General features: G+C 49.8%; 1 protein-coding gene across 2 annotated transcripts; it reads right to left on the bottom strand.

Moving 5' to 3' along the window:
• Positions 1–724: 724 nt before the first annotated feature.
• LOC112114684 (G1/S-specific cyclin-D3-like) lies at positions 725–20294 on the bottom strand. Of its 2 annotated transcripts, XM_026655272.1 has the most exons (5): positions 19992–20294; positions 17563–17778; positions 7755–7914; positions 6435–6577; positions 725–1149 (listed from the first exon to the last, which is right to left on the bottom strand). In XM_026655272.1, exons 1-5 carry the CDS (start codon positions 20187–20189, stop codon positions 979–981), a joined length of 888 nt encoding a protein of 295 aa, XP_026511057.1. In that variant the 5' UTR covers positions 20190–20294; the 3' UTR covers positions 725–978. The 2 variants fall into 2 exon arrangements, with proteins under 2 accessions (XP_026511057.1, XP_029768175.1); XM_029912315.1 differs by lacking the exon at positions 17563–17778.
• Between the last annotated feature and the right edge of the window lie 3023 nt (positions 20295–23317).

Here is a 23317-nt window from a genome sequence, read left to right as displayed (position 1 = left end):
TCTGAGCAGTTGGTTAATGCCTCTTGGAGAATGGCAGAAAGCAAAGGCAATTTAAGGTAGTTCAGGTGCAGTGAGTCCAATTCCAACCCTACACCCAGTGAGCCTCACACTAAAGGTCTCCTTCTTCCCAGGGCTTTTACCTTTCGGTACCAGCTCTTAAGACTTATCCCCAAAACAGAGCACTTGCACAAAGCAAGCACAAAAAAACAAGAAGCCAGACCCTTGTTCTCCCTGTTAACAATGACACAAGCAATCCTGCTATTCCCTCCCAGTAGGAGAAACCCAACCAGCCTGGTGTTGAGCAGTGAGGAGATGGATTCACCCGCTCCTCTTATTTTCCTCCAGCTGGCTCCCCATCAACCCGTCTTCTCGGCCCCAAACCAAGCCAACCTGTTGTACTAGGGACTGAGGGCTGCTCCAATGCAGGAGGCATTGGGTGAATGTTTCTTCATCCCAGAAGCCAAGATAATAGAGCTTAATGTGCATGAAGTGCGCACACGGAAGGGTTGGCTGTGCTTGAGGCCAAGGTTCCCTAGGAGACAGCAAACGGCAACGGTGCACCAACTATGTTTCAGACAAACAACCCGAAAAACTCTTTAAAACTGAAGTTAAGCTCTTTCACCCCCTCCCCCGATGTATTTTAACCCCCGCCCACCACAAAACGTTCCCCCCGCCACCATCTGGTGAGGCAGGTTAAGAGTAGGGCCAGCAAAGTACTGCCAGATGCCAACCCATCTAGACCTGCTTGAGCCTCCTCTTGCGAGGTCATCACAGCCTATCTTCCCACCTCCCCTCTGATGTTACTGGGCTGTTGGGTGGACAGCTGATGGGTCCTTGCCACCTCAGGTGAGTGGACTGAGTCCCCGGTGCGTTTCAGACGGACGGAATTAATGGGCAGCAGGTTCCACAAGGCCTCTCCCTCTCCAGTGCGAGGTCCCGTTCTCCTGGGGCTGGGGGACTATGGGGAAGGGGGGTTCATCACAGGTTGACGTCTGTGACGTCTGTAGGCGTGCTGGTCATGCTGCCGTTCTGGCTGGCCGGGTAGTCGGGAGTCTTCCTGGAGCTGTATTCCTGCTGGGATTGGGAAGCCTGTTTCAGGCTCTCAGCTAAGGCTGCCTCAATCTGCTCTTGACACGCTTTCAGGCAGTCCTGTGAGAGAGGAAAGAAAGAAGACCAGAGGCATCAATTCCACTCTGCCTCTCGGAAATCAGAGAGCCCTGCTGATGTCTCTAAACAGGTGCGGGGCTATATTTCAGGCCTGAGCATCTAAATGGATGGACGAGGCTTAGTCCTAGACAGAGCGTCTCCAACTTGTTTATCTGAGTTTATTCTTTAAGCCCCTTCTATGAAAATGCTCTGCAGTGACTCCACCTCTTCTCCCTACTCTACTGGATTCCCACAAAGGTCACTTTTATGGCCCGCTACGGCGGGGTGCAGGTTGTTCTGGAGCAGTAGGAGAGGTTGGAAAGGTAATTTCCCTAGACAGGACCCCTTCTTCAGCTCCACAATATCATGGCTTTTCCTACTTTTGTTTCCTCTCTCAATGGACGTAAACAGTTCCTGCACTGGTATTTACCTATATTAACACGGAGCAAGGACCTGTGTCAGACTGCACACACGTTAGCCTAAACGCCCGGAGACGTTTTTCAATACTTCAAGAGAGGCTTGTTTCTTTAGTCACCTCGACTTCCCAGCAACTGCCCACATACTCGCTCTCTCTCCCACTTCTCCTTCAGAGTGCTCAGTGTCTGACTGGGCTGCCTAAGCTCTGGTAGGGCCCCAAATCACCATGGAGTTAAATTAAACCCACCGTTCTTGGTCCTTCATTTCCAACAGAGGACCAAGCTGTGCTGGGGGGGGCGGGGGGGGAATTAGTAAAGTGAGGAACATTTGGGAACAGTTTTCAACTTAACTCCAAGCCTTCCGTGAAAGCTAGACCCAGACTTCTCAGACTCCAGTCAGCTATCCCAATCCAAGGGTCTCATGCGAAGCGATCAGTTTTTGCAGAGGACATTAACACTCTGTTAAGATGCAGGTACGTCTACGTGACGAAGTATGCTCCTCACTAGGCTCTTACACTTTCTATACCATCAGAGAACTTCATCTGATTTTTCCTAGATTCTTCATGCACTGGGAGCACAATACTGCATCTCCTGGCAACACTGCCCAGGATCCTGGCTCCAGTGCAGTACTTGGGGCAAGGGAAATGCCCAGCCTCAAGGAAACATTGAAGCAAGAATGATTTTAATTAGCAGAGCACGGCAAGTATCGAAGACAATCCCCCTAGAGCCTCTGCAGGGTGAGGAAACTCCTCCGGTTTGACACTAGATTGCAGTGACTCACCAGGGTGCTGCACAAGATGCAGCGGAGTCTGGGGCCTCCTGCATCTGTAAAGGGCAGAGGTTGCCCTCTGCCCCCAATTTCTGATGAGGAATGGTGGCATTTTGCACAGGCGAGGGCTGGGGTTCTGGCCAGAGCCAGGCTGGACTCTGGGCCGTCTCTGTTCACAGGATTGTGTCACACATAGAATCTCTTACCAGGAATCCACAACTGGTTCTTAGAAACTGACAGAGGATGTGGCAAACAAAAATAGCAACACCCACCTCCCCTTCCCCAAGTCATTTCCAGTAAGCGTAGCCTCTAGCCTTCTACCCGCAGCAACGAGGCGAAGAGAGCTGTACACGGGGCCCCAGCAACGGCCATTCTAAACCCCCTCTTGGCTAGTTTGCTGCTGTGTTATACCCAGGGCAGGAGAAGGAGAGGGGACAGCTGGCAGGCCATGTCTATGGGCTGCAGGGACGGGGGATAGGCAAGGAGACCCTGGTTCGAGTTCAGCACAGGTCAGCAGTAACCAGAAGCTGCCACTGTTGGATGGCCTCTCTGAATTCGGCGGCTAAGTCTACTAGGAACCGAGACAGAGGTCTGCATCTCATAAAAGCCACCACTGCAATCACCCGCAAAGGGGCTGGTTTCGGCAGAGATGCTACGGACTGTCTAGGGATCAAGAGGGAGCTCTCCTCTGGCTCTCTGGAGGGGCCTTGCATGCTGGCTGAGTATGCTGTGGGACGCTTGCCCTGCCCCCGCAATACCTGTTCTGTAAAGGAGCCCAGAATCTAGGGCTGTCACCTTCCACCAGATGCCTATTTAAAAAATGAGGTATGGTCCCATGCCTTACAGGAAAGGGGGAGGAAGACTCTAACCTGCCCATCTCCCTGTGGATAATGCTGCACACTCAGAATCAAACCTTGTATGGGGCATGTTTACCAGAGAGCAAAGACTTGTTAAGTAGTAAGCGGGCAGCACCTAACCCCTCGGTGATCACACGCTTAAGATAAAACCTTAATACAACCAGGAGTAATGAACCTATTAGATGCTTGAGGTCCCGAGTCCTTATGGCCCAGATACCCATGGCAGGAATTTATCAGCCTGGTAGCAGAGGCAGAACAGAGCAAAGCAGCACAGTCTGCATAACGGTAAGTCATTGCATGTCCTTAATGCCCCTGCAGCACCGCCAGCATTCATGAATTAAGCCTCAGTGGCCATTGGAAGGAGGTTATCATCCTCCTCTATTTAAGCAGTGGAGAAACTGAGTCGCCGGAAGGGGAAGAGACCTGTCCAAGCTCATGGACTGAATCAATGGGGCCCAGGAATCCGAGCTTGGAATCCCACCCCCATCCTCACCTCTCCCTCCGCCCCATCCATTAGAACGCCAGTGGAAGTAGTCCAAAGAAAGGTTACTCCAGCTAGAGAGGACATGGCTGTCCCTTGGGATAGAGACCATCTTTTTGCAATGTGGCTGTACAGCACCTAGCACAATGGGGTCTTAGGCCAGGAAGGGGGCTCCTAGGTGCTACCGTAATACAAAGAATAAATAACAGCCGCCGAAGCTCAGGAGATGGGCCCTGAAGACAGGATTGGCACGGAGAAGTCGGAAGGAAACCGGGAGGGGGTTGGGAGAAAAGGCTGCGTTGAGCGCACACACCGATGGGGTTACATAAGGGAAGGCAGCCTAGTAACAGCTTTGGGCCTCGGCGACTCCAGTGCCCTCTAATCTTTCCTTTGTGTTCCCCCTCGCCGGCCTTTGAAATCTTCCCTGCTTCCCACCTGTTCTCCTTCGCGGGCTTCAATTAACTCTGCTCACAGGGCAGCATTCAGCCTCTGCCCCATTCACAGCAGCAGCTTGAGAGCAGCTGGCTGCAGGCAATTCAAAGTTACTTTTTAAAGGCTCAAACAAAAACCACTGAGCAAATAAAGTGAGCCCCCCCGCCCGGCCCCCCTCTGACAATGCTAGGCTATGATTATCCCTCTCCTGGCTCCACTACAGCCCCAAACCTCCCAATTCCCCAGAGCTGCTATCGGGGGAGGGTAACTAACTCCACGCCAGAGTTCAAGCATTCTGTGCCTGGGCAGATGCAGAGATCAAAGGGGCTGTGGGGGAACAAGGGCTCCCGAGGTCCAGTGCTCGGAGCAAGGGATGATTGAAGACAGGGACCCTGAACCATCCTAGTTCAAGCCCCTCACCTGCTCCCCAAAGGTGCTGAGGGACCAGTTCCCCATACTCCTGCCTTACGGCTCCATGCACATCCGCCTTTGATCAAGAGTCCTGGAATGGCAAGCTGCTTCTGGCTCCCTTCCCGCCCACGCTTAGAGCGGCAGCAATCGGACACTGGCCGAGGTTAGCAGCTGCCGAGCCTGTTTTCCCGTGAACCCGATCCCGTTAACACCTGTCCGCTCAGGTGAGCGGGTGCCTCCCTTTGTGTCTGCTTTTCAAAGGCTTCCTGCACGCCCCCCATCACGCTGGACAAAAGGAGAAAGTGATCCGGGCCATCGTACGACCGGGCAGTGATGGAACAGACCTTGGCATGCAGCAGCCACGCACCCTGCTGCATGCTATGAGCTGGGGAAGTACCTCGGGCTAGTGTAGTTATGCTCCGGAAAGAGGCAGGAGAGGCGGGGGATCTTTATTGCTTCCTCCCAGGGCATCCCTGCCAGTGACTGCTGGCCAGTGAAGATTCGCAGCCCCTTGCGCCTACCTAGCCATGGCAAGAGCCAGCACTATGTATTACAATTACTAATTATTTGTATTATGGTAGCATCTAGGTGCCCCAGTCACGGCCCCGGCCCCCACTGTGCTAGGCGCTGTACAGACTCGGAACAAAAAGCCAGTCTCTGCCTAGCTTCAGCCACAGCTTTCTGAGCCAACATGGTGTGTAGAGAAGAGGCGTTCAGTCTAAGGTCAGCAGCTGGGGAGGAGAGGATGGTGCTGACGAGACGGGAGCCATATACAGCAGTCTGCAGGAGGCCACACAGCAGCCCCTCCTGGCATTGTAATTCCAGCAGCAAGGAGAGAAGGAGCAGACCGTGGGAGGCTGAAGCAGCCCTGGGGGCGGGCAAACCAGACGCTGTAGTACCGCGCTCAGGGAGAGACTGGGGACTCCAATAACAAAAACACTCAGAGGGTTACCACAGTCTGGACATTTGGGTGGTATAATGTAGTCAGCATCCCTTCCATGACTGCTTAGTCCAGGCCAGGACCTAGGGAGAGCTTGCGTGAGGACACTAGGCAGGATAGACCAAGTTAGTCTGGGAGCTGGAGAGAACTTACAGGGTCTGCCTGTGTCCAGCAGCCTCAGTGAAGAATCCTGTTTCGTTCCATTACAGCCAAGCCCTGTCCCTTCTCTACTTTGAAGGTCACTTATGGGGGGAGGAGGGTGAGCAACCCCTATATTTGAAGCTGGAGAATAAAGGAGACCTAGACCCCAAACCTGACTGTGAGAAAGAGAAATATCCCTCCCTCCCTGCAGAATGCGACTTGAGACTTCAGGCCTGGGCACTGAAGCCCTGTAACACTTCTTGGCAGGTGCCTGCTTGAGCAGCTACTTCTCCGATCCCTGCCTGGCCATTCCTGAGGACACAAGCTTCTCTCCCCAACGTATGTATGCAGCCTCTCCTCTGCCTTAAGCCCCATCCCATGCACCTCTGCTGGGAGGCTAGGAATAAGCACAAATGCCCTGGGACTCTCTAGATCTAGCTTAATGCAACTACCCAACAGGGTGACAGTGACAGACCTCCCCTGGCATAATCTCTCAGCCCCTGTGCTGCCTTCTCACTTAGATTCCAACTCTATCCCAAAACAGATTCCTGGTGGTCTCCCCATCCCAGAACACCAACATCCAGTGGTCTGATCAGCTTGGCAGTGCCTGGGCAGAGATAGTAAATACTATCTTGCATTATAAAGCACCTTCCAGCTAATGATCCCCAGGCCCTTTACACAGGTAGGTGAGCATCATTCTGGTGTCCATTTTACAGATGAGGAAACTGAGGCACAGAGAGGGGAACTGAAATGCCCAAGGACATGCAGTGAGTCCAGCAACCGAATCCTCAGTCCCGAGTCCCAGACCTCTGTGCCACGCTTCCCCCAAACCAGTACTTACCACCTCTGTGCCAGTAATGCTGGCCAGCAGCTCCGTGAGTGCTTCGCCGGAGAAAGAGTTAGCCGAGACAGACAGGCCGTGAATCGCTGCGCCAATGCTGCCCGTTGCAATCATGGACGGAGGGTACATAGCAAAGGTGTAATCTACAAGGCAGGCAGGGAATGGAGTAAGGAATGTTAGCAAGGATCCTTGTGAACGTGGCTGCGTCCTGCAGCAACCTTGTAAAGCTAACGAGTGTCTGCAGTCCAAGGCAGGAAGAGACATAGAATATAAAGGTTGGAAGGGACCACATCTAGTCCAACCCGCTGCTCAAAGCAGGACCAATCCCCAGACAGATTTTTGCCCCAGATCCCTAAATGGCCCCCTCAAGGATTGAACTCACAACCCTGGGTTTAGCTGGCCAATACTCAAACCACTGAGCTATCCCTCCCCCCCCAAATGGCTTAGAGTGGTGCAGTAGATAGGACTAGGAAAAAGGGGTAAAACTAGAGGCTTGTCTACACAGGGAAGTTATTCCGCAATAAGGCAGGGTGTGAATTTAAAGCGCTATAGCTATTCTGGAGTAAGTCTCCGCGTAGACAAGCCCTAAGCAAAGGCAAGCGTAGGCTGAATGTCAGGAATGCACGGAGATCTCAGCCCATGGAACAGTCTCTGCCGGGGAAGTGCTGGAAACTGCATTGCTTGGGTGGTTAGATCTAGACTGGAGAGCACCCAGCAGGGAGTGATGCTGCACTGGCCTGGGAAGCCCCAACAAGCCTTTGCCATCTCTAACTTTTGGAATCTGACATTAGAATTCTGGCCTAGAGCCAAGGGGCCAGGTGGTGGGGCACGCTCAGGAGTGGTGGGTTTGTGCCGTTCTCGCCACTTAAGAGGCCCGGCTGCGCGGTAAGAGCTGACGCTGACCATGGACAGCTGACTGCACCATGCCAGGCTTTAGCCATTGTAATAATATTCTTACTGGGGCTTTGCGCTTCTGTAGCGGCTTCCAGCCGAGGATCTCAAGGCAATTTACAAACATTAGTGTGCTCAGCCTCGCAACCCCGTGCATTATCATCCCCAGTTTTTCAGACAGGGAGATGAACTCACTGAGAGGTTAAGGGCCTTGATTTCCCCAGCAAATGTAGGTGCGGAGCCTCTCTAGAAATCAGACCCCAAGTGACTTGCCCAGCAAGCCAGAATGGCAGAGCCAGGAATCAGAACCAGGTTACCCAGCTCCCAGTCCTGTGATGTAACCACCAGCCCGCCCTTGCTGCTTGCTCTAGCCTGGCCAGTCCTAATGAGACAGCTCTGCTGCCCCCAGTGCAACAAGCAGCCCCTTACCTGTGGCACACAAGGCGATGAAGGTCTGTGCGTGCTTCTTCACCAGCTCTACCTTGTCTGTGGGCAGCGGGAGCCGATAGAGGATGTGAGCCAAGAAGTCGTTCGCTATCACTGACACCAGGTCCCACTTTAGCTTCTCAAGGACAAGGACCTCACAGTCCTGAGTAGGGGACAGAGAGCGAGTGTTACACAAACAGGTCAGACCTTTCTGTACAGAAAGTGCTTTGCCACGGAGAGAGTTAGCGAGAGCCGAGAGCGTGTAAGCACGGTGCTTGGGGAGGAGCCAGCCCTGCGGCACAGCGTCCAGGCTGCAATGCTATGAGGCAGGACAGAAAGAGGGGAAGCAAAGTTCCTGCCAGGGGACTCATCTCCCCGCAGTCTGTGACTGTGGGACAAATCCATGCCTGCACTGATGCACGGCCTTGTGTAGGGATCAAGAGAGGAAGCCACAGGCCTCTCCTCTATTGGTGCAGGTTAACTAGCACTTTCCTTAACTTGCAAACCTGCACCAATAGAGGAGTAACCCCTATGGGACAGTGCAGAATAACCAGGGAGTAGGCACCCCCTGGCCACTCCCCCTCTCCGCTCCCAGAATGTCTCCTTGAAGTAGGGGAACAGAAATGGGTACACCTCCTCTGTGCTTGCTGGAGATGCCCCTGGCTCATGGCTGTGCAGCACAAAGGGGCTATAGGGCATGGAGAAGTTCTGCACCTAAGAAAGCTCACAGCAGTTTACAAGGGACAGCCCTGAATATTCCGGCAGTGGATGCAGTTTAAATGCTCACAATAGAGAGGGACAAAATAAGTGTGCAGCTAAACCAAGCCAACCTACGGGCAAAATTGCACTGTCCTCACTCAGCCTAACCTCCCATTGATGGTAATGGGCATCTGCCAGAGTAAGAATCACAGAATTCACCCAGGAGCATTGACCTTAATGCCCTCCATCTCTAACCACTTTATGGCTGGACCGTCTATACTGACTGCTTCACTGCCTAATGAAATGCAGCCACCTCTAGGTTGGAGCACAGAAGCCATTCTACAACCGCGACACTATGCAGTTTTAGAAAAGGAAGAGTAACTTTTCCAGCGGCATCTATAGGGATGTTTAACTGAGGGATTACGTTAGAATTTGGTTACAATGCCAAGCTTAGTATCCAGTTTTACTGGGGAACAAGGCACTGGGTCTTTAGTGACAACAAACGATCAGGATGTCTACTTAAGGCACCTCCAACAGTACCATGCCCCCTAGCGCCAGGCTGGGTCACTGGCTCACTACCAACTCGTAAAGAAGAGCACAACCCAGTCACCACACCACTTCCTTCGACACCTTTCCGGAAGGGTCTCTTGTCCAACAAACTTGACCCAACTTGGCTCAAAAGACCTGGTGAGACCCCAGCCTGAGGCAGGATGACAGAGTCTGCTGCAAGAACAACTTTTAAACATGGAAGGACTAGAAAGCAGACAGAATGACATAGACCCTTTCGAACACTGGCCTGTATAGCTCCTTCCACAAGGTGATCTCAAAGCACTTTACAGACTCTGGGCTTGATCCCTAGAGGCGCTGTGCCCTCGCACGCCCATTGATTTCAGCTGGAGTGGCGGCTGCTCGCTCCCTCTCAGGATCATGCCCACTGAGCTTCCAAAGAGCCCTCTGAGCATTATTGCCACTTCAGAGTGGGAAAATGAGGCAGAGAGAGGTCAAGCGGCTTGCTCACGATCACACAGCAAGTCTGTGGCAGAGCCAGGAATACAGTCCAGGATCTCCTGTAGCCAATAGGTGTCACTTCCTCCTTTTGTTAAAAAAACAAAAACAAAAACAAACCAGCCCTTTCATTCCATAGCCACCTCAACAGGAAAGATGACCTCTACAATGGGGAGAACAGCACTGCCCTGCCTCACAGGGGAGTTGTGAAGATAGGGATATTAAAGCTTGTGTGAAGCGCTCGGATATTATTGGGATGGAGGCCACGTAAGAGCAACAAATAAAGTGGTGTCTCTACCTCTTGACATCACTTGGCCTTAACTAGGTCACTTGATTTCAGAGTGTAGTTCCTATTACCAGAAGTCCCATTATCTTTAAATGGCAATAGATTATGAGGTTGATTTTGCCCCCAGAGAAGCCAACCGGGCAGCCAATTCTGCCAGGATAAGCAGTTTTGAAGAAGCGAGATTGATTTTTCAGACGGTTCTGGCTTAGCTCATTTAAAAACAAAAACCCCACCTTTTCCCCTTACACAACAGTACCAGTTCTGAGTTGTTAAACAACAGCATTGCTCAACCTATTTCAAATCGCACGCTGGGCAAAACGCACAGTATCATCACTGTGCGGCTGCAAGGCCATTTCCTGCCAGTGGATGGTATTTTGCTAGAATCAGGGTTGTTTTAGGGGGTTGGGTCCCCTCCCCCCCCCCCCCCCAAGCTCCCCAGATGGATTGCCTGGTCTTTTATACTGACCAGCCTACTTTCTACCTTCACAGCACATAAGAACAGCACATACTCAACAACCTATACTCTCTTCAATTAAATGCAGTGAGGAAAAGCAAGGAGCAAGGAGAAGACTGATTGTAAACCACAGGTCTTGAAGATCACAGGAAAAGGTCATTTGGGATGCACCGTATTACAGGAGAATATAGAACGGACATCAGGCTTGGCTACAGAAAGGGGGTCTGAGCTGCTGAAGAAGACTAGCAAGAGGACCCAGAAAAAGGCCTCTGCTGCAGAGCCCAGGAATCGGGAATGGGATACAGAGCTCTTCCTCTCTCGATCGCTAATTAGAACACAGCCTCGGGCAGTCGTGACTGAAAGTTGTTATCACCTGCTGGCTGGCTGCCTGCCTGCCTATGTGAAATGAGCTTACTGGGGTTCAATCCAAGTCTTTGGGAATCAGGGTTCAAATCCCTTTGTTGCCAATGTCGCTGGGAAGGCTGATGTGCCGAAGCTAACACTCCCTCTTGCCCCGATACGCAGACTGTCCAGGTCAGGCCCAAGGCCTCTTTCTGGGGTTGGAGCACTGATGGGAAAGCAAGCATGGCCACTGCTCAGACTTGCTCTGTGGATAAGATATGCTTTAGTCAAACAAGTTATTGGGCTTACCACAAGAGTTACTGGATGAAATTCTCTGGCCTGTGTTACACAGGAGATCAGACTAGATGATCTAATGGTCCCTTCTGGCCATAAACTCTATGACTCTATTAACAGGAGACTGAAGCCTCAAAGGTTGTCAGTCTGGGACCTCCCACCCAGCACCGAAGAGACACAAGACATACCAACCGCAAACAAGAGACAGAGGGAGCCTGTCCCAACTGCAGGAAATGTTTGGCAGAAGGAGATCATCCCCTTCCACCCACCAGGAAAAACTGTAGCTCAGCTGAGAAAGTTGGGTGGCCCATGGGAGCTCACCCTAGACTCACCAGGCTTAACGCGTGTGAGGGGTTATTTCCCCCCTGCAGCACTGACACTGATCTGGTTTTATTACCTGTCTGGGTGACTCAATCTGTCCTTTCAAGAAGGACAAAGAAGCAGCTCTTCCCAGGGTATGCAGGGAGGCTCAAAACAATCTTGGAGCTGCAGATTCTCAGCACCTCAAAGGATCAGACTCACGGAAGCTTTGCGCCACCCTGCCTAATAAAAACTTCTCGCTGCTCTCTCTGCCCCCCGCCCTCCGTCCCTGGCTTCCAGCTTTGAACTGCGTGTCAGAATGTCTTAATCATTAGAAGAAGCACAACAAAAGGCTGCTACAGAGAGGAGAGCAGCACACCAAAGCGACAATGTTCTCAAGATCACAAACATCCTTTTCCTGGAGTTTCCTTGGCATCTAATTGACTTGCTCTGAGTGGTTAAAAAAAATTAAACATAGGAAATTATCCTTTGTTTCTTTAGACTGCAGAATTTATCATCACTCTGGAGAGCCAGCAACACTTCCCCGCTAGCTCTGCATTTTTTCTGTACTGGGAGAAAGTCAGGTCCCAATCCTGTAGGATACTCAGTGTGCAGAACACCCCTCCACTTGGCTGGGATTTCTATGCATGGAGAGCACACACAATCAGGTTCTTCACCAGCAAATCTGCTCTCTTGATCTCTCCTCACTGCATCCAGTACTGGTTTTAGTAATGCAGCTTCCACTGTACATTACCTCCTCTTCTCCTGCCAAGATGACACCAAATTGTGGTTCTACTCTGACACGTAGCCTCATGGGACCCTGTGTTTAACATATCTCAGTGATTTCTAGCTCAAGTGCTTACATGTATAAAGATGTTTTTTTTCTGATTTGCAGCCCTGCAAACTCAACCTGGATCTGACAGTCAAGCTGGGTCCTTTCCTTCTTGTAGATCTTCATCCACAATAAGGATGCTGCAGGTCAAATTCTACCCTCAGAAATACCTGTGCAACCTCACTGCCTTCAATGAGTTTGCATAAGTTGAAATGACTGGACTTTAGGAAGCAATTCTGTTCAAGACGCCCAATCCGGCTCGCTTTCCCATCACTGTGCTGGCTCTGCAGGAGTAATGGGAGATGAAGTTCATGCTAATTTTTGTCACTGAAGTCAGCAGAGCTGATGAGCAGCAAGGTGCCGTTGTAAATTCGCTTTTCACAGCAGACCCACACTTTACATTAGAAACAGCAGATCTGAGCAGCTCTGACCTCCTTCATCTCCGTTCGTTCGGTTGACTCAAAAAGTGGGTGGGAAGAGACTCCAAAGCTGCAGTTGGCCACCCGGCCTACTTAGCAACAGATGCAGAATTACTGAAATGAGCAGAATGTGAAAGTCCATTTGCAAATAGGAAACGTTGGTTAAATGTTTGTGTCTGTCTCCTGTGAAGGATCAGAGCTCAGGCTGCAGTCTATAGCAAAGGCTGGAACAATTTCTGCCCCCCTCCAGCTCCCCAGACATAGAACAGTCACATCCATTGCACCCAAGAATTAAGCAAAAGCAAAACTTGCCTGATCTGCTTTCCTTGGAAATGCTCTGCCAAGAGCAGTCATCACTTCCCATAGTCTACTGCTATCTCTCTTTCCCTATCTCTACCTACCATGAGCTGCTGGCACGATTCATTGCGTTATCTGTCTAAGGGCACACTCCTGCTTGGGAGCTTAAGTAGAGGATGCTTGGCACCCTGCAGGACTGGACCCTTCGATCTAAGCTCCTCTAAGAGAGGAATCTGCCTTTCTATGGGTCTCTACACATCACTAGTGCTATATAAAATAACTCTCTCCCAGCAATGGCCATATTTTCAAGGGCTTAGCCCTGAGAACAGATTTTTAGAAGAGCTCTGCACGCAACGTGCGGGGCTCTTCTGAAAATCTGGCCACTTATTTTGATGCCTAAATGGGTACTGAGCCTGTTTGAATTCTGACCACAAATGCCTTGCAGTCAGGAAGTCAGACTTACTAAGGTCAAAGCCCAGGAGTGTACCGTACCAGATGACAGGTCCTGAGCTGTCTTTGAAGATGGCAGCTGGAGAAAAGCATCAGTGAATGGGACTCTGGGAAGAGGGAAGGAGGAAGAAAAGTTACTGCTGCCACCTACGTTGGAGAATCAGCAGAGATGCCGGTAAGTTCTTTTGCTTGAGACACTTGAATGGATTTTGCAAGGCTGGAGCAGCAAGAGCTGGGATGGCCAGGACAAAAGCAAGACTCCTGCTTTATGGCAAAGACATTGGCAACCAGATTGTTTTCTTCCCTCCCACCCCACAAGTTTCAGGCTAACAGCCCAAGTGAAACTGCCTTGGGTTGCAATAGCACAAGTCATCTTCATTCTCATCTCCCTTCTCCTGCCCTGCAAAGAGCACATGGGTTATGCACAAACCGTTAACACCTCTGAAACCTCAGGGCAACCAAGATGCCAGGAAGCACCATTGCTATTTTGGAAGCTAAAACTATCATCTCTTTATAACCATGGTCTCCAATATCTAGGGAGAGGACGAGACAACAGTACAGCTAATACATGAACCAGGTCCTACCAAGCCAAGGGACGGTATGACCTGCTGACAATAGCTGCTCCCTCCAACCATCTTGTGGCTAAGTACCATCCTGCACAGGCAAGAAAAGCCTCTAGCCAGTGGTTTAATGAAAAAAAGAAAGATGGTTAGATAACGCCCTTTGACGGAAACCCAACTTCCTCCAAGTGGACAAGTCCTTCATTTGCATCATTTCCTTCTGCCAAGAATAACTTCATCAAGATTTTGTTTTAATTTATCCTTTTTAGAATGCCGAGCTTGTGCCAGGCATCCTCTCCAAGAGGAGGAAGTGAACCTGCTGGGAAAGTGAGCCAGCTTCCCTTAGAAGGGCCCAGGAGAGTGCGCCGGAAGCACAGATTTGTGCTAAAAGTCCAGGATGTATCCATTGTCCAAACTGTGATGAAGAAGCTCTCCTTCCCCTCCCCACCCACTCTCACTGCACTGTTGTGAAAGAAGAGAAGTCGATAGCATTATTAGCACATAGGAGGAAAGCAGCAGCTTTCTCTGGTTTTGTAAGCAGAGCATTAACTCTGTCACATCCCAACACAAATGCAAACCTCACCAGTTCCATCCAAGGTTATCCTGGAGAGTTTGTAATCCTTCTCAGGTCGTGGAGCCTATGACCCAGCAAGAGGAGATCAGAGTGGGAAGTCATACTACCGTCTGTTCCCAGCTGGGCTACAGAGTTTACCAAGAGCAGGACTGGTGTGACTTTCAGATCACAGCCTTACAGGTGTCTTCTTTCCCAATGACCTTCAAAGACAAAGTCCTTCTCCAGGCCCCCAACTGCTCTGACCCACTTGCTGCCTCTAACCACAGGGCAGCTCACCTTCTGCTCAATCCTCCCCCCACCCCCCCAAAAAAACAACAAAAAAAACAAAACAAGTGAACCCCAATTACTAAAGAGACAACTGCCCCTGGAGCTCCACGCTAGTGCATGGGAGGCTCCACTCTTTTGGCTGTGGACACATGCACGAGAAGCCCATCATTAGCACCATAAGGCAGGATGCTTGGCACCAAGGATGAAACCGTTCTTGCTCATCTCAGCTGGGCATTGCCGCAGAAGCCTATTGGTGAAAATGTAAATGTCAGCACTGTTAACTATTTCACTGCTGAGCAAAGCACAAAAGGAAGTACTCTGATACTATGGTGATGGGTGCTAATATAAGACCCTAGATGGACAGACAGAAAGGAGGGGTACAGCCATATGAAGAGCCACCCAATTTACTGAGCGTGGCATCTCATTTTGGTGTCACGAGTAGGCAGAGCTTGGGTTGTGGAAGGCACCTGGCAGAGTACCACTGCTTCTTCTCCCCCGACACTATAACTGTGTGCGTGTGTGTGTGTGTGTGTGTGTGTGTGTGTGTGTGTGTGTGTGTGTGTGTGTGTGTGTGTGTGTGTGTGTGTATTTAGGCACATCTTACCCAAGGCTCCTTGCTTACAAACCCTTGAAATGGCTCCAGGTGTGCAGCCCAGAGCATTTCAGTTTAAGAAGAAAGGAAAACTTCAAACTTGGTGCCTCTTTCACAGCCCAAGCAAACACAGAACTCCCTGCCATTTTTGAAAGATCAATTAGGGAGGGCCAAAAGAAATGCCTGTTATACACTAAGCCTGAAAAATTTAATTTAAAAAACCCAAACCCACAGCAAAATAAAATCATGTTGATTTTTGGCACTTTAAGGTAGTTGAACCAACCTGAACTTTGTTCAACACCTGTGCCTGGTGGCGATCAGTCAAAATTTCTCTGTGATCACAGAAATAACTGCAATAGACACGACCTAGCTTCCACTACTTGGTGGGCTCAGTAGAGAGGCGAAGGATTGCCTGGGCCATGAAGACTGCACCCCCATCTCAGCTCTAGTGATCAGGTCAGAAATGGAGACGAGGCAACATGTGGCGAAAGCTTGCCTTGCTGCAGTCCAAGCACCTGTTCAGTGGACAGCAACCTTCGGTCTCCAGGACTGGCAATCAGGCACCTTTCCCCAGCATTAAATCCAGCCACACAAACAGTCCATTGAATCGGAGCATTTTGACCTATCCGTCTCATTCTCTCCCGTGGGCATGGGGAAAAAAACACCCTTCCCATCTCGTCTGTTAAATGCACCCACCCTCCCAGAAGATAACTGGTCCCCCCCCCACCCCCCCGCTCAGGTGCTTGGCCTGCTGCCCCTGCAGCCTCCCCAACCTTTGCCAAGCACCGGAGCAGGAGGGGGTGAATGGAGACTGAATCTGTCTCTCTGCCAGATGGCAATCCCCATCATTACCACACACACATACCAGCCTCTAATTTGGAGCCTGATCCAGAAATGAACTCTATGCACATAATTCCCACTATAATCCATGGGATTTACATGCATGGAATATATTCAAGAATCAGGAAGTGCTGCAAGGGATGAAGTTTTATTTACAGAAGAGTGAAACCCCTGGATATAGAGTTTTCGTGCCCAACAGGACCCTCCTCTACAGCAGCAAGGAGCTGCATTCCAACCATGGGGACAACTCCACAGACACAATGAGCCCCTGCAACTCCTGTGGACACCCGTACCTGGCTATCACATGTGGCACAATCCACCTACTCTGGTTGTGAGCATCCTCCACCCGTGTTACCGAAGCAATAGCAATCCTCCATATATCTCAGGGGAAGTCGCAGGGAGGTGAAGGGAACTCCCCCCAATCCTCATTTGCATGATCATAAAAAAAGTTCTCCAATAACCAGAAATGTCTATCAGCTCCCACCTGAAAGTTTAGTGGGTCCACTCCCCACCCCGGGGACGAATCATTATTACATCATCTCACCACCCCCACTTCTCAAAAATAACCTAACCAGCAGATGACTAACCCTAGGAAATTCTGTTAGACAAACCGTCCTAAGGGATGTTTGTTACACTGAAGTCAGGTGGTGGTTTCCTCTTGAAGGGCACATGTTCTAACACCGTTGAAGCCCTTTCACGTTCCTCCACCATTGACTGAGCTCCACCAAGAAGACTCCACCCCGTGGGACACCTGGGCAGCAATGGAATTAAGTAAATAAGTCCTAGTGTCACTTGAGACCTTGTAAAAATGGCTTCACTTCATTCCCATTGGACTAGTCCTGTCCTCCCCCACACAATCCCAAATGGCAGCAAGTCCATGACCTTTTCCTACATTATTCCCAGCCCCTCTCTACCGCACTTACCACCTTGGTCTCTGAGCACCAAGGACCGTGGTCTCCCAGTGGGCAGGCATCTAGGTCACAAAAGTCCCTCATCACAACTGGCCCCCTTGTGAGCAGTCTCAGAAGAAAGACCAAGGGTGAGAGGACATGGAAACTCAGCTCCCCTCTCATCCCCAGAGATGAAGTCCCTCCTGGTTTGGGCAGATATGCACATTGACAGTGCCTTCCCCATCCACTGCCTTTTGCAGTACCTGTTCTGTGAATAAGGGCCTTTGGTCTCTCCAGGGCTGTTGATCCAGAGCTATTTACCATATTAAAGCCCCAACATGGGACACAGTGAATTTCAGTGATGGGGATGTGTGTTTAACACATGTAATGTTTTCTATAACCTCAGTGTCATGATTCTGCCTACCAGAGCAATCAATGGAGAATAACACCAGGGTTGCATGGAACCGAGGCAGAGGTGGTGGCTCTAAGTGAGGGGTGCAGTTCTACCTCTCCGAAAGGTTGTGTGTCCACTTGGGCAAGGAAGCAGAGAGGCTATTTGCAGAACATGGGGGAAGGTGCTTGGGGAAACAGGGGAAGGAAGACAGAAGGAGCCACAGGGCAGGTATGTCGCCAAGCAGTAGCAGCATGTAGAGGATAAGAGAGTTGGGGAATAGGGAGAAAGGCTCTATTAGGCAGAGTGGGGAGGTTACCAAGAGTTGTTGTGGTGTGATGGAATTGTCTGTGTAAATGCAGAGTTTCTCCACAGTCAGGGGCATGGTCTCTCGCAGCTTGGAAGCCAGGAGCATGCAGACGGCCCCCAGAAGCTGCAAGTGATTTTTTCGAGTAGGGACCGAAGAAAGGTAGCGATCCACGTAGTTCATGGCCAAGGGGAAGACCTCCTCTTCGCACTTCTGCTCCTCACACACCTGATGAAACCCAACAGAAGAAAGGAAGTGTTTTAAATGCAGGACTCCTCAGCTCCTGTCCGCATCAGGACTTCAAAACTACTAGTTATTGTAGTGTTTGGCATTTCTGTGGAACCTTTCGTCTGGTGCTCTCAAAGCACTTTTGGCCTTAAGAGCCAAATTCTCTGCTGGTTTAACTCCAACACATCACCAGCAGGGAATTTGGCCCAATGTCCTAGAACTCGCCTCACCTTCCCCTGGGAGGTAGGGAAAATAGTAAACTGGGTATAATGGAGGCACAGAGAGGTTAAAGACCAAAATCTTCTAAAGTGTCCACTGATTTTGAGTGCCTCTGTTTCTGATTCCCCAACTTCAAGCATCTAGGTCTTAATGATCAGATGTGCTGATTACTTCCTGCTCTCCTTGAATGGGGGTGCTCAGCACCTCTGAAAAAATCAGTCCCAGTGTGGCTACAGCTGGCCACCCAAAAACTGAGGCACCAAGAATCAGTGGCCACTTTTGAAATCTCTGGGCTAAGTGACTTGCCCAACATCACAAAAAGAGTCACTCTCAGGGCCAGGGATAGAACCCGAGTTCAAACTCCTGGCTCCCCTCCTCTATCTACACCACACTTATGACAGGCATAAACAGAATCCGGGAATCCTAAATTTAAGTCCCTTGTTCTATTCCCTCAACTATGCTATTAATACACCGGCCATATTTATTTCCTTGTTTTAACAGAACTACAAAAATATTGAGGTTTCCCCCTGTGCTATAGCAAAGATCATCCTTCTCTTTCAAACTGTAACTTTGACTCCCTGTGTACTCTCTACCCACATAAAACCGCATGCCAGAGACTTTCTCCTTTAAAAAAAAAAATAGACTCACTTCTCATTTCACAGATTTAATTTTGGCTGCATTCCCCCTCACCCTTATTTAAAATAAAAAATGAAAGATTAGCATTTAGAACTAAATCCTGCTGCCACTGAAGTCAATGGAAGTTGTGCCACCGACTTCAATATGACCTACATTTGGTCTTAATAGCTCAAATCCTATTAAATCGCACCCTTAGGAAATCCCAGCCTCTAAGTTTACTTTGGGCTCCTTCAACTCCTACTGAGTTCAGTGTCTTGCAGAATCAGGCCCCAAAGCAGCTTTTAGCCAAGTAACTATCTCAGAAAGTGCACTTAAGACAGAGGATAATTTAAAAAGTTGGAATCGGCATGTGCTTAAAAATGGAAACGCGCAGTTTGTCACGACAGCCAGTGGGGTGGAGAGATTGACAGCCTGAATTCAATCTGGATTCTGTTTCTTCCTCATGTAATTTCATTTTCCTCTGAGTCTAGACTATTCACTGCTTGATCATTTATGAAAAGAGACGGAGACATCTCCGATATTTTCCTCATTAAGTTGTTTAATGCTGAGGATCGCATTCCTTTTAATTTAGCGGAGTGGGAGGTTGTGATGTTTTTCTACCCAGGCTCTCTCTTACAGCTGCATTGAAACTCCAGCTCTCTAAACTGCCAGACATAGGGCAGACAGTTTAAGCTGTTTAAGCTGACAGTTTGGGGGCCTGGGGTAAGGCGGGTGGGACCCCCTAGAGGCAAAAGCACACACTGCCAGGGCGTGGAAGAGAGCATGCTGTCTGGGTGGGGGTGGCCCTCTCGGTGCAGAAGGAAATGCTGCAATTCCCCATATGCAGAGGTGGAAATCATGCTCCCAAGCACCCCGGGTCTATCACCACTACAAAACCCCGGGGGGGGCTCTTTTAAATGCCCTCTTACCCCACTAGTCCCCCTGCCTAACCATCCCCCCAAAAGATTGACCACCAGAGCCCTCCAACCACAGACTGAACCCCCACAAACCAGAGGCCTCTCCCCACCCCATCAGACTGTCTCCTTTGGAACTCATCCTGCAGCAAGTGACACACCAGACCCTCTCCCAAGCGTCCCCCCTACCAACTGATACAGATCCCACAAACCGAATGCCTTCCCCACCCAAAAAAATCTCCCCCCCCCAATTGCCCCCACCACTAGGTGACCCCACTACATCCATTCACACTCCAGTGCGATTGGGGTGGGTCTCTCTCTCCCACACCCAGCAGGCACAGCCTCTCTCTCTGCCGGTGTCTGCGGTGGGGACAAAGGGGTAAGGAAAAGCGTTGTTGCTGGACTCCAGGATGGATTTGGGGGGACTGGGGGTAGGACCCGGGTTAGGGGAGGGGGGTCCCGTACCTCCAGCATCCAAAAAGCCAGCATCTTCCGCATGAACGGCTTGATCTCCTTCTGCACGCAATGGAAGTAGGAGACCCGGGGGCTATAGCGCTCCTCCTGGCTCAGCAGGTTCTGCAGCACCCGCCGGTCCCCCAGCAGCTGGGGGTCCCGCTCCGCCCTGGGCACACGGGGGCCCCCCTCCACGCACAGCAGCTCCATGTGCCTGGATCCTGGGGAATGGTGGGAGAACGGGGGCAGCAGGGACAAGGATCTCAGGGCCGGAGCAGGGGGAAGGGGGAGCTGGCGGCAAGGAGGGGGCCCTCCCAGCCGGGGAGCGGGGCGAGCAGGCAACACCGACCCCAGCGAGCTGCCTCCCGGCCGCTCTGCCCCGCACTCCCGGCCGCACTGACAGCGCCGGCTCCACTGTTACAGTTTTTAGAACGTCGGGAAGTGAAGGGGCGGGGCCCCGGGTGGGCCCCGCCTCGCCGGAGGGAGGGGGAAAGGAGCCCCCTGGGTCCCATGGTGGGCTAGGCGGCTGCCCTGCTGCAGGAGGGGGCTGTTTCCCCGCCCATGCGCTCTAGACTGAAAACAAAAAAAGATATCCCCCCCTCCAATTTTCTTTTTTGCCACCACTGCACTGGAAAGCCATGTCCACCCCTGCCCCCCGAAATCCCCTCCACTCTCTGATGTCATGGTCTCTTGCTACTTGCTACTCCACAGCCAGTGGGAAGGGACACTGACTTTTCACTCCACCCAGTGGACCCAAGCTCACCCATTGCAGCCTTGCGAAGACCTAGGGTGACCAGATAGCAAGTGTGAACAATCAGGTTTGGTGGGGGGTAATAGGCACCTATATCATAGAATCATAGAATATCAGGGTTGGAAGATACCTCAGGAGGTCATCTAGTCCAACCCCCTGCTCAAAGTAGGACCAATCCCTAACTAAATCATCCCAGCCAGGGCTTTGTCAAGCCTGATCTTAAAAACCTCTAAGGAAGGAGATTCCACCACCTCCGTAGATAACCCATTCCAGTGCTTCACCACCCTCCTAGTGAAAAAGTTTTTCCTAATATCCAACCTAAACCTCCCACACTGCAACTTGAGACCATTACTCCTTGTTCTGTCATCTGGTACCACAGAGAACAGTCTAGATCCATCCTCTTTGGAACCCCCCTTCAGATAAAAAGCAACAGAGGGTCCTGTGGCACCTTTAAGACTAACAGAAGTATTGGGAGCATAAGCTTTCGTGGGTAAGAACCTCACTTCTTCAGATGCAAGGGTAGTTGAAAGCAGCTATCAAATCCCCCCTCATTCTTCTCTTCTGCAGACTAATATATATAATACAAAGCCCCAGATATTGGGACTGTCCCTATAAAATCAGGACATCTGGTCACTCTATGAAGATCCTGTATCAAGACATCAATCGCTTCGAAACATCATCATGCTGCAGTGATGCTGGGTGACAAAACATCACACGGAATCCATCAGCGTCATGCTGCCTCAGATAACGTACTGGGCGCTGTACATAAGGCACAACTGAATATTGCCCTGAGTCAAAGAGTTTACAGTCCAAATAACAAAGTAAGAAGAAAGATTGTACTGCGGAAGCCCAGATGAGGGAATCACTTGCAGGGGGGTTGTTTGTTGTTATTATTTATTATTAGCATTAGTAATACTTTACTACAGTATCTGTCTATCATCAGCGCAACCACCAATGTTATCCAGTTGTGTCGAAACCACATCAAGTTTCAAGATCCGTGAGCACATTATGAGTATTCCTCATGGGGCATGGGTTCACCTGGGTCAAAACAGGACAATCTGGAACTCGCAGAACGGTTGCCAGCTCTGTTAATCGATTATTTCAGTCTCTTCAATATTTAATTTTGCAGCTATTTTTATCTAGGACTCCTGGAAGCTATGAGAATAATCAGATGTGAGTCTGTTGAAAGGATGTCAGTACTGGGCTTTTTTCCTCCAAAACCTATCCCAGTATTGCTAATACTAGGGCAGCTCCCCTGGAGATAGCAACTTGGGAGCTTGTGTAGACAAGGCTTCCACAGCTACTGGTGTTTTTAACAGCATGTAATAATGGTTTTGAAATAACACATTCTGAACTTTCGAAAACTATCCTGAGCTCTTGCCTTTTTAGACTAAAGACTCTTTAGGGCATGAGCTATCTCTCATTGTGTTTGTAAAAGTGACTAGCATGATGGGGTCCTCCCCGATCTCTGTTGGGACCTCTAGACGCTACTATAATACAAATAATTAAAATAATAATAATAAATACTTGGCTTATCTACATTAGTGTTCCTGATGTTGCTAACACTGTTGGAGCCGCACCAGTGTTAGCAATGATGGGGGAGATTTTTTTTTAAAGCTTTTATTACATGTCTCTGCATACTCAAAGCACTGCGTATGCTCAGCACATGGTTTCTTCACATGGTTTTCAAAAGTTCATAAACTTCTTCTTTCAAAACCATTTTTTTTTTCAAATTTAGCACAGATTAGCCCGCTTTCCAGGTTACTTATATGTCAAGTGTGAAGACTTAACTCTGGTTTTGAGTTTTCCGAGCTCAAAAGAAAGTCAAAATGCATCATTTAAAATGAAAAACATTTTCCCTTCGCAGGTATAGAATTAGAAAAAGAGCTGAATGGAATTTCTTCAAGCTTTCAAATTAAAAAAATAAAATCTTCATCAGATTGAGAGTGAGCATGAGAAATTTCAGCCCAAAAGGTCAAATTTTGAGAAAATTCTGAATATGAGAGGGAAAGGATTAGAATGAAATGGCCAGCTCATATGAACTTTGTAACTACCACAATGCTGTAATATGGCAACTGTAGGAACAGTTGGAAGCTGGGTGATTAATCATATAATCATAGAGGTTAGTGGTGGAAAATACTTTCTAGATCATCTACTCCATTCATTTGTTCCTTACTCTATTTTCTAGTGCTTTATCCAGGCTGGGATTAAATGTCTCAGAAGGCGCTTTGCAAAGGGCCACATGTAGCAATTTATGCTGCAGCGTTACTGTGCTAAAACCACATTAGGTGTGCTGAGGAGTGGTAGCTGACCCATGGATTCAAACTGGGGTGGCCAAAGTTCAGTTTATCTGCAGCAATCCCTAAGAGGAGGCTTGGAAAAAAGATGTGTAAGTCACCAAGTTCAGGAGAAATTGAATACACAGATATCATGGCCATGTTGAATGAAGTGTCATGTACCTAAGATGGAGAATTGTAATCAGTAGTACAGGTACTAGATTAGTATAAGGCATTCCAGGAGCATTCTCCTGGAAATATGTTTGTAATGTATAACATTTCATCTTAAAAGAACGCAGGATCAAAGAAGT

Source organism: Terrapene carolina, unplaced genomic scaffold, assembly GCF_002925995.2.
Source record: "Terrapene carolina triunguis isolate 2854851 unplaced genomic scaffold, T_m_triunguis-2.0 Scaffold199, whole genome shotgun sequence".
In the NCBI taxonomy this organism is placed as follows: domain Eukaryota; kingdom Metazoa; phylum Chordata; order Testudines; family Emydidae; genus Terrapene; species Terrapene triunguis.
This window is presented reverse-complemented; position numbering and strand designations above follow the sequence as displayed.